Raw genomic sequence first — 15,577 nt, forward strand, 5'->3', positions numbered from 1 at the left:
TCTCGATAACGCCTGGCCGACTCCTCGCCGTCATCGTCGTCATTCCCGTATCGTTGCTGGCATTCATCTCGACTCACTATCAACACAGCCCACTCTGCACAGGCTTCATCGACTTTGTTGCTTCTTGGTCCACCTTTCAGCTTTCTTATCTGCAGTCTTGCTGGTTCGGTCTTGATCAATCATTTCCTACTTCAAAGCGACAACCAGCGCATAACGCCAACTGCGAAACCATCATCCTCGCACATACCCTCACTCGGCTATCTCCACACAGCAGCAATTGAGCTTCCACCGCATTCATTGCCACAAATCTCAATACATATCACAGTCCCACCTCACAGCTGCCAAGCAAGATATGCTAGACCATGTTGATACACGCATCTGAAGCAGAAACGCTCAACTCCATTCGCTTAGCCCTCGAGCGTGAAGAGCAGCAGATTCGTGTCAACGACAGCACAGGCGAGGTCTACGACATTACCATCTCCAGATCCGCGCCATACGCCTCTCCCGTCGTCTCTCGCTCCGTCACACCTAGCAACACCAATGATGCCGCCTTCTCTGGCGTGAATGGACTCACTTCTACCACTTCGGCAGGGCATCGCATCCTTCGGCTACCTCAGCTCGTAAGCAAGCGTGCACATGGCAATCACCATGCCGTCCAGCAGCCTGCCATCATAGAGTCTCCAACACAAACCGACAGACCTTTGCCAGATGTCGCTGAGCTTGGTCAAGGTCGCACACGTCAGCAAAACACAGCCTCGCTTAACGGCTCTAATGGTGCCAACGGTGCCTCGTCAAGTCCCGGAGCAGGGTCAATAGGTCGTCAGGATGCAGCACAAAAGTCACAGTCCAGCTTTACCGCACCAACACGCCATCATCCATTCCTCAGCGAACTTCCACCATCGCCTCCTCTTGAGGCCGACTACATTGCCGGTCACGACTCTCGCAATGGCCTTATGAGCACTGTCGCCAATGGTTCGTCTCAGATTCCCGCCTATCCCGGCAATGCTTCTTCTTCTTCTTCTTCTTCTTCCAACACCTATATGGATGATCGTGCCGATGGAGCTTCTGTCCCTGCTGCGCCGCTTCTGACAAAAGCTCCCGTTGCGCGGCGAGCTTACACTGCCGACTCGACACAGATTCTCGGCTCAGCGTCCACCTCAGCTCCCAAGGTCACGGCCGTACCTACTCTTGTCGACGAGCCCGCACAGTTGGATGGAGTATCTACATCACAACAGCAGTCTCAGCCCGGTACCGGCGCATACCGTTCGCCCATTAAGCTCAAGGAGCGCCGCAATGCATCCAACGCATCCACTGCCAGCACCGCATACCGTACTGCCTCCTCCCATGGCGGCGCATCTGACGAGGACGACGAAGCTTCCTTCACCCAACGACGCTTCCCTTTGTACGGTTCTGCTTCCTCGCACTTGGCTAATGGCACCAATGGTGTTGTCCCAGCTCCTGCCATCCGACTCACGCACGATGCCTCACCTTACTTTCACCACCCACAGCAAGGTACCGAGGCAGGTCCGTCGCAATTGCCCACGAATGGCGACCTGTCAGGACCACCCAACGGCATCCCACCACGTCAGCAAATAGCCCGCCGCAATACCACAGGCTCGTCCTTGCAAGCTCGTCGTTCTCAGTCAGGAGGCAGTCTCACGCATTCCGTGCGCCGATCCAGCCGAGATCGCGATCCCAACTCGCAATCTGCAGGGCAGCCATGGCTCTCTGACTCTCTCAATTCGCTCACCACCGCTGACGGTCCAGCACATGCTCTGCGAACAGGAGATGCTGCTTTCGACGAAGAAGCAGCCAAGCATGCAGAACAGCTCCGAAGAGATCGTCGGTACAAGGAGCAAAAGGCACGAGATGCCGCAGCCGAAGGATCTGCGGGAGACAAAGATGTAGGAGCTGTTGGTACTGGCGGCGTCGTTGGTGCTTTGACCCGCTCCAAGACCGGCCGAGACTGGCTGAACAAGGATAAAGAGCGTGCCGATCGCGAGCGTGAGGAAGACGCCGAACCCAAAGTGCTCGTCGGCAACCTCATCGGCGAAGGTCACGCCAACTACGTGCTCATGTACAACATGCTCACCGGTATTCGTATTGGTGTTTCGAGGTGTCAGGCCAAGATGAAGCGTCCATTGTGCGATGCTGACTTCACTGCCAAACACAAGTTCACCTTCGATATCATCGGTCGAGAGTTGACGCCCACAGCCAAGTACGACTTCAAGTTCAAGGACTACGCACCTTGGGTCTTCCGTGAACTGCGCGAGCACTTCCACCTTGACGCGGCGGACTATCTGTTGTCGCTCACGTCTAAGTACATCTTGAGCGAGCTGGGCTCGCCAGGTAAGAGTGGATCCTTCTTTTACTTCTCGCGCGACTACCGCTTCATCATCAAAACGATCCGACACAATGAGCACAAGTTCTTGCTGCGCATCCTCAAGGACTACCACGAACATGTCAAAGCCAACCCGCATACACTGTTGAGCCGCTTCTACGGCTTGCACCGTGTCAAGCTACCAGGTGGCCGCAAGATTCACTTTGTCATCATGAACAACCTCTTCCCACCTCATCGTGACGTTCACGAGACGTATGATCTGAAGGGGTCTTCGATCGGAAGAGAATTTCCCGAGGACAAGGCGGCCGCCAAGTCCGGTGCAGTGCTCAAGGATCTCAACTGGCTCAAGCGCGGGCGCTCGATCGAGTTGGGTCCTGAGAAGCGAGCTTTGCTCGAAGCACAGTTGCAAAGCGATGTGGCGCTATTGCAGCGACTCAACATTATGGACTATTCGCTGCTGATTGGATTGCATGACATGCGTAGGGGAAACAAGGACAATCTGCGACAGGACAACTTGCGTGTCTTTCAGCCCGAGACCAAGGAGTTGAAGCGTCAGCCTACTCAGGTCAAGCGTCCGACTGGTACCGGAAGCGAGCAAGATGCTTCTGCCTTGCGTCAAGCCGTTCGTCGGTCTGATCCGAAGGCGCTCAACGCACAGCAGGTGACCAAGCTGCCCGATCGCGATGTGAGCGAACGTCGTCACTTCTTGTTCTACCAGGACGAAGGTGGATTCCGATCGACGGACGAACACAACCAGCCTGGGCATATGATCTACTATCTTGGTGTCATTGACCTCTTCACGCCCTACACATCAGTCAAGCGCGGCGAGACGATCTGGAAGGGCCTGACTCAGAACCGACACATGATCAGTTCAGTGCCTCCCAAAGAGTACGGTCAGCGCTTCTTTGACTTCCTCTGCAGTGTCATTACGGGTGGTGACAAGAGTCGTAGGCCCAAGATGTGGGGCTTTACAGGCGAAGATGCGACCAAAGCTAAGGGCAACAAGGGCAAAGATCTTCAGATTGAGAAGACGGTTCAGAAGCAGCAGTAGAACCTAATGCTCTCTCCTCACACTCTTAAGTAACGGGCCTCTGCTGCGCTCAGGTACATGACAAGCTCTTTCTAGTCTCTCTCCTCACACTCGTTCTACTACTGGTGGCTTTCCAGCTGCCCTTGAGCAGTCCGGAAGTCGCTTCTGCATGCTCTTCTCACGCACAAACACACACTCTTTTGCATTCGCATTTATTGTTCATGGGGTTCTTATTCTAGGAATATCATCTTCGTTGTGATATCGTATCCGCACTTTGCTCGTTGTTCTGTGGTGTAAGATGATGAGGGTGGGGAAAGCAAGGTCGGGTGAAGGCTCTAACGCGTCAGGGAAGTCGACAGGGCTGTATTTTTGGCAACAGCTGCTCGATCCAAGAAAGTGAGTTCTACTCCACCTTTTGAATGAGAGCGAGAGAGAGGGTCTTGGACTCGACGAACCCGAGATCAGGGCTGCATGTAACTTTTGTTCGCTCGCTCCTCCAACTACCTTTTCTGCCATCATCACAAGGGATTCGGACATCATGCTGCGGATATGATGCGCTGCTCAAGCGCTCCATCAACCAGTCCATACAGCGTTTCGATCGGACTTGACACAGAAAGAACCCTTATAGGATTCGGCTCGCACGGACAATCTCATCGCACATGAACGAAGAGGACATAGATACCACGATACCAGCCCAAAAGCCAATCACGAACAGCTTTAGAGCTCAAACTTGCAACGATGCCAATCAAAACAACCACCATCCTACCCAACCGCCGAGACGGTCCCTCAACCTCCACCACTCCACGTCGTAAACCCCAATCCCCAATCCTCTCCCGCCTACCCACCTCTGAAGCAGCATCCACCCTTCAATCCTCCGCCGTCGCTACCATCGGCTCCATTCGCACACTCGCGTCCATCTCTTCCGCCGCCACCTCCCTTCATGCCATCCCCACTCCGCGACGCGCCATCAAAGTAGTTCTAATCGGCGACGGAGGTACAGGCAAAACTTCACTCCGCAATCGATTTCTCACCAACACGTTCTACCCTTCTTACCGCGCAACCATCGGTGCTGATTTCATCACAAAATCTCTTCCTCTCGACCCTTTGAATCCGGAAGGAGAGAAAGCGACGTTGCAAATATGGGACACAGCAGGACAGGAGAGATTTCAAAGTTTAGGATCAGCGTTTTATAGAGGTGCGGATGCGGTAGTGATTGCGATAGATGTAAGTAAAGGCTTGGAAGAGGTGAAGAAGGTGAAAGGGTGGTACGAGGCGTTTATGCAAAAAGGTCCAGGGCCGGAAGAGGAGGGGGATAGGAGGAGGTTTTGTTGGATATGTGTTGCGAATAAATCTGATTTGCTGGAGGATGTGGATGGGGGGATGGGGTTACAGAGGGCGGTTGTGAGGGGGGCGTTGGATGGGTTAGTGACTAGGAGAGAGGGACAGGTAGATTGGGGGATAGACCCGGGTCAGATGGGCGAGAGACCAAGTGGAGATGAAGAACCAGCGGATCCAAGTGAGGTGCTAAGTAGACCTAATCCATATGCTATACCTCCGGAAGAGGAGGGCACTCCAATGAAACCTTCGACATCGATCAATGGAATCACTTCCCCTACACCAGCGAGAAAGAATTCTTCGAAAGACTACAAACTCTCTCGTAAGTCTCTTTCCTCGATAGCTGCTGCTGCGAAGAAAAACAGCGACACGCAAGCGAACGGCAATGGGACAGTCAACACAATGTATGGCACCCCTTACAACACGATTTCTAACCTTCCGCAACTTAGCTCTTCACCGACCGCCAAGTTGGATCTCAATACATCTAAGCAGGATGGTGCGACAGGTTCAACCGCTAGCAGCAGTAACGCAGGCGGTGGAGCCAGCAGTGGCTTCTTTCCAAGTTGGAGGCGAAGTAAAGCGTCTTCCTTTTCCCTTCAGCCAGGAGCGGGAAAGAAGGGGCATGCGAAAAGACAATCGATTAAGAGCATCGAAGTGTTTCATCTTTCAGATCACGAATCGTCTTCAGAAACCGAAGCAGGGGGGGATAGAAAGTTCGCCTTCCCCTCCTCCGCCGCACGAACACCTCCACCAAAAAGCCTCAAGAGCAGCTTCGGAGGAAAGGGGGGCGAGAGGGAGAGAGTGGATTCAACGCTGAGTCTAGGCGCTCCTAGTGTATACCACACTCCTAGAAGTAGTACTATCTTGAGCTCTAGTCCTACTCCACGCATCACCTTGGGATTGCCGAGTGCGAGTGGGAGAGATGATAGGAGTTTGAGACATGGAAAGGATCAATCTGGTGCAAGCAGTTTGAGGGTTGATGGTCTACCACCTTCCTCCTCCTCCGCACTTTCGCCGTCAGAAGGAGGAGAAAGTGGAAAAGGACTAAAACATAAACCATGCTTAGCTTCATCATCAGCTGGTAGCGTTGCCACGCTCAAACCTCCCCCTCTCATCGCTCACCGTAGCAGTTCTACCCAACACCCTGCATTACGTGCTCCGAAGAGTATCAATGACCTCTTCCAACTCGAACCGCAATTGCAAACACAAAGTTCGCCTCGCTCACCACCACTACCTTCGCCAGATCCACCAGGCACACCATCCACGATCTCACTCCCACCCACACCCCTCCCTCCACCTATCAACCCCAACACCGCCGAGGTAGGGGAGATAGAAGAAGGTTTCACCCTATTCTACACCTCGGCCAAAACAGGACACAACGTTGATCGACTCTTCTCACACATCGTACATCGAGTAACAACACTGCAGGCGTACGAGGACGCAGCTCGACGCACAGCCGAAGATCAAGGTGAAAGAGAAGAACGAGAACGAAAAGAGCAAGAACTGATGCGGAGGACGATTAGGTTGGCTAGTGGGAAGAATCCCGATCGTGGTTGGTTGGGGTGCTGCTGAATCGCCAAACCCTTCTCATTCCGCATTCGCATTCGCATTCTCTTGCATCACGTCTTCACAGACTCGAGAGGGGAATTACAATTTGCATTGAACATCAACAGATAAGCTGGCTTGCACTTGGCCTACATGTGTGTGTGTGTTTCGAGTTTGAGTAGGTAGGAAGGTTAGAGCTTAAAATCGCTCCTCTGGTACTTAGTAGTCTTACTAGCGGCGTTATCGGTGAAGAAGTAAATATCGCCTGGTGGACTAGGTCTGACTCTGCTAGCTGGCAAACCCAATTCTGGCTGATCCAAGACCTTACTCAACATTTCCTGTTTTCCTTCACCTGCCAAGACGAATGCTAGCCTATGAGCGTGGTTCAGTACGGGGTAGGTGAAAGTGATTCGCTTTGCGGGCGGTTTGGGGCTATCTTCGATGGGGGCAACCCATCTGTCTTGTTCCGTCAACAGCTCATGTCCAGGGAAGAGAGAGCAAGTGTGACCATCTGGACCCATTCCGAGCAAAATCAGGTCAAACACTGGGTTGCGTACGGCTTCCTTCCCGGCGAATGCCTGAACTAGCTGTTTTTCGTAGGCGTCAGAAAGTTCCTCGGGATCGTTAAGCAGCGATTCGTCGATGGTGTGGATTTGACTTCTCTTCAATTCCGGAACCTTGCTGAAGAATTCCTGATGGCAAAGGTAGTAGTTGGAGTCTTCGTGATCCAGAGGAACGAGTCTTTCATCACAGAAGAAGATTTCCCACTTATCCCACCGCAATGCATTATCGTCCCGGTTCACCAAATACTTTGCGAGCATTTTAGGGAGCGAACCACCGGAAGTGGCAAGGGTGAACTTGTTTCGTCGTTGAATAGCATCGTTCTGGGCTTTGATGACGAAATCGGCAAGGTTGCGAGAAAGTTGGTCGGAATCCGAGAAGGAGAAGAGGATGGGTTCGGCGGGTTTTTGGGACGGAGCTTGGGCGTCGACGGGTGGCATGGTTGCAATTAGACCCCTGAAAGGGATGGATGGTTTTGCGGGTAGTGTGTGTATATGTGTGGGTGAGCAAGATGGTAGTCGGTGTCTGCAATGGGTGGAAGGTTGTGAGTTGCAGTGGTAGAGGGTGTCGGTTGGAAGAAGAAAGGATGAGGATGGAAACGAAGTGACGTTCGAGAGACGACATTCAGGGCGTGCTTGGCTGCTGCTGCTGTTGCTGCTGCGCACTGACGGCCAAATACAGCAGCAGATCTCTCAAAGTGGAGAAAAGCAGATGACGCATCAATCAATTTCATCCCCGCCATCGATTTCCTTTCTCCTCTCCTGACTAAATCACTTCCTCTTGCTCCTTCCATCTTTCGCTCATGACACTCCTGGGGATCGTCCTCTAAACCTGCTCCACATTAAAGAAAGTAGTGTTGATGGCGAGGACGACACAAACGCCCAAGGACGGGCTGCCTTGTACGGTGTCTAAAAATGATAGACACCGATAACAACCATTGCTGAGTGGGATTTCTATTCGTCAAGTCGTAATCGAATACAATTTCCCTCTAGGCATTTTCAATTTGCCACTTCTGCTTGGCCTGTGCTTTCGCCGCCTTCATCCTGCAACCTGACTACTGTTCGCACTGTCTCGCATCTGTCAGACTACTTGAGCGTGATCTTCGACCATAGAGGAGGCTGCTCAGTGCTTCTCTGATAGCAACAATCGATACGGCGAGTAGTATCGAAGAGAGAGGCGAAGAACTAAGAAGAACAAAGAAGCTAGGCAGCAGCTGCCAAGCATCGAGAATGGTCCTGACCTCGGATGGAGTGACTTCAATTGGGCTGAGAACGGGTCTCCTTCTTCGCGCGTTCATCCACTGCAAGATTCCGACGATCTCACATCCTCAAACTGAGCTCGCTCCTTGTCATGTGTCTGCACTCAACCATTCTTCAGCCTCATGTTTCAAGGTCACAACATCAAGCTGGGTCAGGATTGCAGTACCGATGATAATCATTGGCAAAGACAAGCTCATATCGATACGGCCCAGGACTAGAGTGGACTACCATTATCATGGCTAAACGTCCTCCTAGTCGGCGTATTTGCTCCGCTCGTTGACCTTGTCGCACTCGCAAACGAAGTCCCATCGAACACTGCCGTTGCTCCATCATCCTCCTCCTCCTCCTCCTCCTCATCCTCATCCACCACCACAGCGTCCCTCTCCGCCGGGTACAAGTCAGGATCTCCATCTTCCTCCACCGAAAAGAAGTTTCTTCTCACACCACTGCTCGCAACGTTGCTATCCCCAGCAGCACCGCTGAGATCGAGCTCGCTTCTCGTTGCAGCATCTCTCGCTGCTAGACGTGCGCTTTTCCTCTCTTCATGTTTCCGCGATGCTACAGAGTTACTGAAGAGCGGTAAGAGGTACTTCTGGTCGATAGCCTGGAACCATTGGCCATCCTTCATTACGAGTCCGGCTCGATCGAGGAGTTGTTTGGCGGGGGAAGAAGTGCTGCCGTCCGAAGAGGAGGCTTCGATGACTGCGCGGCGGATTTCGCTTAGGCTTGGGAGGGCGCCGGTGTTGGTGGAGGTGGGGGAACGGGTGCTGGAGAGACCTGGTGTGTTGGATCGGCCGATGCTGGCACCGGTGGTTGTGAGTGGGTGCAGACCGGAGCCCAGGCCGGAGGTGGAGGATCCGGAGGGTAAGATTTCGGAGGAAAAGGAAGATGCTTCGTCGTCTTCCTCCAAGTCATCAGCGAATCCTCCACGGCCGGGTTTGCCGCTGCTACCATTGTCTCGGGCATACGCTGAACTGCTGTGACTCAAAGACGCACGTGGGCTAGAGCTTGCACTTGCATCGCGATAGCCTCCTTTGCCGCTGGATGCATGACGGTTGCCAGACCGTGTCAGGCCTGCTCGCTCTGATGCATCACGGTAGTTGCTCGAGGCGAGGTAGGTTCTTCTTTGCATACCTCCCAGACGCATTGCATCATTTTCATCCTCTTCGTCATCCGAATCGCCCTCATCATCCTGTACACCCGTTCGAATGCCCAAAATCTCCAACATCTGCGCTGTCGTACCACCAAACACAATCACGGTCAACACCACCGTCACCAACACCGTAGTCTGCAAGGCGATCGCATTCTGCCCTTCGATCCCCGCCGAGAGTGCAAACCCAACGGCACCGCGCAAACCTGCCCAGAACAGCATGATTTGGTACTGCCTCGGCAACTCTTCCTCCACAGCTCCACGCGGGACACCGCCTCCACCTGTCGCTCTAGCTCGACGATTGTTACGTGCCCGCTTAACTGCATTGACGACGCTAGCAATCGGGAAGACTGCACAGTATCGTGATGCTACCACGGCAAAGGCAGTGACGATGATGAACAGCGGCTTATACACCAAGATCTCCTGAGTGAACAGACTAAGGCCAAGGTAGATGAAGATGAAGTTCTCGGAGAGGTTGGCGAGCGTTTGGAAGGTGTATCGTGTAGTCCGTTGCGTGCGTCTTGACATGTTATGATATGCGTAGTGCTTGAGTGTGATACCGCAGAACAGAAGTGATACGATACCGCTCATGGTGACGCCGTTACTGAAGAAGTAGCTCGTGTACGCGATCAGTGCCACCAAACAGCTTTCCAACTGAGGATACGAACTGAGCCTCGAATGCTTGAGCAAAAGCGAGCAACCTAGTCCGAAACAAACCCCGAGTAACATGGAAAGCGTAAAAATGACCAAGAAGAGTCCAATACCATGGAAGATGGAGGAAATGTAGATCTCCTTGCCCCTGAAAGTGGAGAGAGTGTCGAACATGACAATCGACACGGCATCGTTCAAGATACTCTCTCCGAAAATGACCGAGTACAGCTTAGGGTCCACCTTGTACGTGTTGAAGATGGCCAAAATCGTCACAGGATCCGTCGCACTCAGTGTAGATCCAAAGATCAGACACTCCAGTAGCGTCAACGAGATACTCTCCAAACGCAGTAAAGACCAGAGATAAACGATCACGCCAACAACGATGGCACTAATGAACGTCCCTGCAAAAGCAAAGATCAAGATAGTACCGAAGTTCCGGAAAAAGTTTTCCTGTCGAAGGTCGTATCCCGAAGCAAGAATGATTGGGGGAAGGAGAACGTTGAGCATGATAGTGTTACTGAAGCTGAGCATGTTCTGAACTTGTTCTCCGGGACCGATACGGAGACAGACACCGACGAACATGCCTGCGAAGAGACCGACGATGGTTTCGTGCACTGCGGTGATGTGTTTGACTTTGAGGTAATACGAGGTCCAGAAGGAAAGAATGAGGAGGGAGAGGACGAGGAAGAGTGCGAGGGAGGAGAATCGTTCTTGTTGCTCTGCATCGGGGACGGGGAGCGTTGGTTTGAGGGTTGTTGTGGCTGTGAGAGATGATGCTGAGGTGACGCTGGAATCAGCTGCCGCTGTGACGACAGAGATGGCTGTTGTTGCCAGCAGCGTCAAGGCTCTGAACAGCATCTTGTCTACCATCTTGGGCTCTCGATGAACCTAGACCTCGTGCTGCTTGATATGCTGCGCTAGATGGAGAAGGCAGAGTGTCAATCAAAGATCCTGGCCATAGAAGCCACGTAGGGCGAAAAGGACCAAGAAAAGTGTTTGCGATCGATGGTGATGGATGTGACCAAGATTGTGTGGGCATGATGGATGAGGACCCTTGAAATAAGGTCGACGGTTTTCTTCTGCAACTGCCGGCCGCGGCGAGCTGTCAAAATCGATTTAGTGAAAGCATATACGTAATTTCTACTTCGAGCATGCAACTTCTACTCCAAGCTCACATTAATGCCAACCTCACTCACACAGGTATACTCCACATTACCTGGCTCAACTATTGCAACTGGCATTGGTATACCAGTTAACAGATAGCCAACATAGCTTCCCCATTACATTTCAGCCTCATCGTCCTTGTATCATACATGCTTACATAGAATGCTGAGAGATACAGATCATGATGGAGCCGCTGCCAAACTTGACTGTAGGCCTTGTAAGCAGTCGCATGCCTGAAACCAGGTTGGGTGTTTCCAATTGATTTCGGTGAGATCAATTGAGTAAGATCTACTCAGTATGTTTCAACTGAAAGTAACCAGACAGCTTTGTTCTGGTAGGTTTCGGCTGACTGCCTTGAACACTCCATTCAGAGGTTGTGCAGCATGTCTGTTACTTCCTGTGGTGAGAGTGTTACACTCTCCTACACAGCATGAGTGTTTGTAGTACTGCTGTTTAATGCTCTTTGATGTTGCCTGGACCACAATATGCCTATCACCTACAGATGATGGGAGTTACTGGACCACAGGTGTTGGACACTGCCTACAATAACTGACTGGACTGCAGGTGTTGAGCAACACCACCTACAGTGATGAAACTGGACCACAGGTGTTGAGAGGAACACTGCCTACAGTTTTGACATCTGACAGTGATACACACACACATTCAAGATGTCATTGCAACAGCTTCTTGCTATTGCAATGATACATAACTAAGTAAGAGTAAGTAAAGTAAAGAGTAGAGTGGATGAGGATTCACTCATATGCTATGGTGAAGTGGTAGTATTTATGTGTCCATAGGGTGTTGTCCACGGCACCACTCCTGTGTCAGCCGTCACATGCCCAAAACCTGAGATCGGTAATAGAGTCGTGTCTATTATGAATCCTGTCAAGTTATGTAACAACACTTGTGGTATTGCGATTTTTGGCAAAATATGCAATAGAGCCATCTCTATCACTTTTCTCACTCGGAACTGCAGTAAGGGTTTTGCTATTGCAGGTTTCAACTGACCACTGTGGACACTCTGTCCAGAGGTAGCTCAGCATGATCAATAACATTGTGAACTTGTACTGACACCAAGGTCTGGTGTGAATATGATTGCTGGTGGTGTTGACACAAGTGTCCAGTGTGTTGACTAAGTGCTTGAGGTGATCCCCAGACTGCAGTGGACAACTGCCTTCAGTTCTATCTTTATCCAGACCACTGGTTTGCTATGAACTGCCTTCGGACATCAGTGAGTGGTGATACAACACATGTGCTACAATGGAAGCAATCTACTTGATTGTGACTATGCTGACTGAAACTAATATATACTTATGCTGAAGTGATAACTAGTTTATATGGTGTAGAGTGGATGAGGATCCACTCATTCACCTATGATGAGAAAGTATGGTTATATACCTCTTCTCAGTGTTGCTGGTGACACTGCTCAGACCCTCTCTCCAGAGGGTACCTTCTTCATTGAGTACTATGCAGGATTCCCTGTAGCATCCCCTCCTTTCTTACCTGAGCTGAATGTCAACCTCTTCGACACAGCTCTTCCTCCTCATGACCTGTATGCTGGTATTAGCGACACAGCTCTCCTTCCTCCTAACCAGTGACTGTTCTCCTGACTCCTATCTTGTGACCCCTGAATGGTAACCAGCTGCATGTTTCTGAGCTTGGTCCCTGTCTTGGCAGAGCTTGGTCCTCCTTGCATGTAAATTTGTCATATGAACATCCTTGTCACTGATCTCCACAGAATCTGCTATATGACCTCTCCTACTACTGATCTCGGTGGGATTCATGATATCATCCTTGTTCATGCAGCTCTCAATGGGATCTGTCATAGAACCATTCCTACTACAGATCTTGATGAATTCTGCTGCAAATTCCACGATCTGCCCAATTCCCTGATTCCTGTGCCCCCTTCATATGAGTTGACAGATCTTCTTTCTTCTTGCGCATCCAGGCCCATGACATCCTGCTCCTCTTGGAGGAGTGTCCCCATCCTCCTCCTACTCCTCCTCTCCTTGTGTGTTAATCTTCTTGACACTGCCTGTCCTCCTCATGGTACCAATGTTGGTCCTTTCAGCTCTTCCCCCTCCCCTCCCAATCTGTGGCCATTCCCTTGGCCCCTATCTGATGGCTCTCCCTGACCATGTGACCATCCATATTGTCCCACTTCCATCCATGCAGTCTACCTTGTGACTGGTTCTTATGTGATCAAGAGCATGTCCCCCTTGTGTGGTAACCTGCCACTCACTCTTGAGCTTGGTCCTCTTCTTGGCTGAGCTTGGACCTTCTCCTCACATGTGAAACCTTTCCCACCATCCTGGCCTCCCCCTTGACCATGAAGGTCCTCCCTACCAAGCCTCCCATTGTTTCCTTGTAGTCCATCAGCTCATTCTGTACTGATGGAAGCTTCTTGTGGTGTGTTTGGTGAAATCAACCAGATAGTTGTATTCTGATTGATTTCAGCAAAATCAACCAGACAGATGTGATATGGTTATTGTCAGGTGAAATCAACTGGAAACCCATGATCCAGTTAATTTCACAATTTTGTGCACAAAAGGCTCCTCATACCTCATTTCGGATCTTCCTGCGCAGCTTCTGTGACAGGCCTGACAAGCTTACTGTTGAAGCTAGCATTCTTAACCCAACAGAACTGCTTACCATCTGGTCCAAAAAAGTTGATCTTTGTCTTGTCCGACCATACAACCTTTTTCCAAGCATCAACAGTCATATCCTTGTGCTCATTGGCAAATTTATGACAGGCTATGTAGTGTCTTGTCAGCGGTCGTGTGCCTGAAACCTGAGATTGGTAGTAGTGTCGATACTATTACCGATTCTGTCGAGTTATGCGACAATACTAGTAGTATTACTATTCTCAGTGAAATATGTAATAGAGTCATCTCTATCACTTTCTTGCTTGGAACTGTAGTACAGGCTTTGCTATTGCAGGTCTCGACTAACCGCTGTGGACACTCCATCCAGAGGTAGCTCGGCATGATCAATAACAATGTGAACTTGTGATGACACCAAGGTCTGGTGTGAGTATATTGTTGATGATGAGGTTGGTGGTGTTGACATGAGTGTCCAGTGTGTCGACTATCACTTGAGGTGATCCCTGGACTGCAGTGGATGACTGCCTTCAGTTCTATCTTAATCTGGACCACTGGTTTGCTATGAACTGCCTTCAGATGTCAGTGAGCAGTGATATGACATATGTGCTACAATGAGGAGCAATCTATCGATTACTACTATGCTGACTGAACTAATGAGTACTTATGCTTCTGAAGTAATACTAGTTATGGTGTGTAGAGTGGATGAGAATCCACTTGTCCACCAATGACGAGGAGGCATGCTTTTATACATCTTTTGCAGTGTCGCCTGCAACACTGCTCCAGCTCCCTCTCCAGGGAGTACCTTCTTCATCAAGTCCTATGCAGGGGTCCCTGATGAGGCGCCTCCTTCTCCTCAAGCCCTGCTTGTTCTGTTGCTCCTGTCCTCCTTGATCTGTGTCTTCTGTCGCTCCTGTCCTCCTTGAGCTGTGTCGACTCCTTCGACACTGCTCCTCCTCCTCCTCACCGGCGACGGTTCTCCTGACCCCTATCTTGCGAGCTCCCCTGAGTGGTAACCAGCTGCCTGTTCCTGAGCTTGGTCCCCATCTTGGCAGGGCTTGGTCCTCCTCGCAGGTGAGCCCAATCCTCCTTGCATGTGAATTCGTCATATGCCCATCCTTGTCACTGATCCCCATGGAATCTACCATAAGATCATGCTTACTACAGATTCTGGCAGGATTTGTGATATCAACATCATTCATGCAGATCTTGATGAGATCTGTCATAGAACTGTGTCTACTACCAATCTCACTGAATTCTTCTGTAATTCCCTTGATCTGCCCGATTCCTTGATTCCTGTGCTCCCTTCATATGAACTACGGGTCTTCCTACTTCCTGTGCATCCAGACCCATGACATGTCTCTTGAGTAGCTTGGGTTTTTTCACCAACCTCCTTGCTTTGTAGTGACAATATTGAAGTGCTTTTCTTACTGTGGTTGGGCAAGCTTTGACTTGGAATGTTTCCTGTAGTGCTTGACATGCTTTCCTGACAGTGGAGGTAGAATTGAGCTCAAATTAGTGGTCCAGGAAGCAAACATGACAGGGCTGGAGTTTTTTTGGGCAGCCCCCCTTTGACTTTGGTACATCAGTTAAGATGCTTTTGCTGATGCAATTCACAGTAGACTTTCTCAAACCAAGTTGCTCAGCAACTGAACAGATAGATTCCCCATTGTGGAGGTGAAAGAGTGCAGATCTGCACTTCTCTGGGGTAATTTTAGGCATGATAGTATAGAAATGATGGTGTCAGACTGGAAGTGCTGCTGGATTGCTCACAGTCATCTGATTGAGCTGAAACTTTCCACAACACTAATTTCGATGTATATGAAGGTGCCTGTCAGAGGTCGTGCGCCTAGAACCCGAAATTTGTGATAGAGGTCACCTAAATCCAATCTCGGCGAAATCTGTTGTAGAAGCCTTCTATTACTGTTTCTGCCAGAATCT

At 50.7% G+C, this 15,577-nt stretch overlaps 4 protein-coding genes across 4 annotated transcripts; 2 read left to right on the forward strand and 2 right to left on the reverse strand.

Moving 5' to 3' along the window:
* Positions 1 to 362: 362 nt before the first annotated feature.
* Positions 363 to 3,392, forward strand: UHO2_05006 (uncharacterized protein; the record flags this gene model as incomplete). Its single annotated transcript, XM_041557537.1, has 1 exon — positions 363 to 3,392. The coding sequence occupies one exon, from the start codon at positions 363 to 365 to the stop codon at positions 3,390 to 3,392; it is 3,030 nt and encodes a 1,009-aa protein (XP_041413471.1).
* A 717-nt stretch (positions 3,393 to 4,109) lies between these two features.
* UHO2_05007 (uncharacterized protein) lies at positions 4,110 to 6,278 on the forward strand (the record flags this gene model as incomplete). Its single annotated transcript, XM_041557538.1, has 1 exon — positions 4,110 to 6,278. One exon carries the CDS (start codon positions 4,110 to 4,112, stop codon positions 6,276 to 6,278), a length of 2,169 nt encoding a protein of 722 aa, XP_041413472.1.
* Positions 6,279 to 6,442: 164 nt separating this feature from the next.
* UHO2_05008 (putative SOL1 - Protein with a possible role in tRNA export) lies at positions 6,443 to 7,252 on the reverse strand (the record flags this gene model as incomplete). Its single annotated transcript, XM_041557539.1, has 1 exon — positions 6,443 to 7,252. One exon carries the CDS (start codon positions 7,250 to 7,252, stop codon positions 6,443 to 6,445), a length of 810 nt encoding a protein of 269 aa, XP_041413473.1.
* A 1,033-nt stretch (positions 7,253 to 8,285) lies between these two features.
* UHO2_05009 (putative NHX1 - Na+/H+ exchanger of the prevacuolar compartment - involved in salt tolerance) lies at positions 8,286 to 10,730 on the reverse strand (the record flags this gene model as incomplete). Its single annotated transcript, XM_041557540.1, has 1 exon — positions 8,286 to 10,730. The coding sequence occupies one exon, from the start codon at positions 10,728 to 10,730 to the stop codon at positions 8,286 to 8,288; it is 2,445 nt and encodes an 814-aa protein (XP_041413474.1).
* Between the last annotated feature and the right edge of the window lie 4,847 nt (positions 10,731 to 15,577).

This window comes from Ustilago hordei (assembly GCF_900519145.1).
Source record: "Ustilago hordei strain Uho2 genome assembly, contig: UHO2_contig_11, whole genome shotgun sequence".
In the NCBI taxonomy this organism is placed as follows: Eukaryota; Fungi; Basidiomycota; class Ustilaginomycetes; order Ustilaginales; family Ustilaginaceae; genus Ustilago; species Ustilago hordei.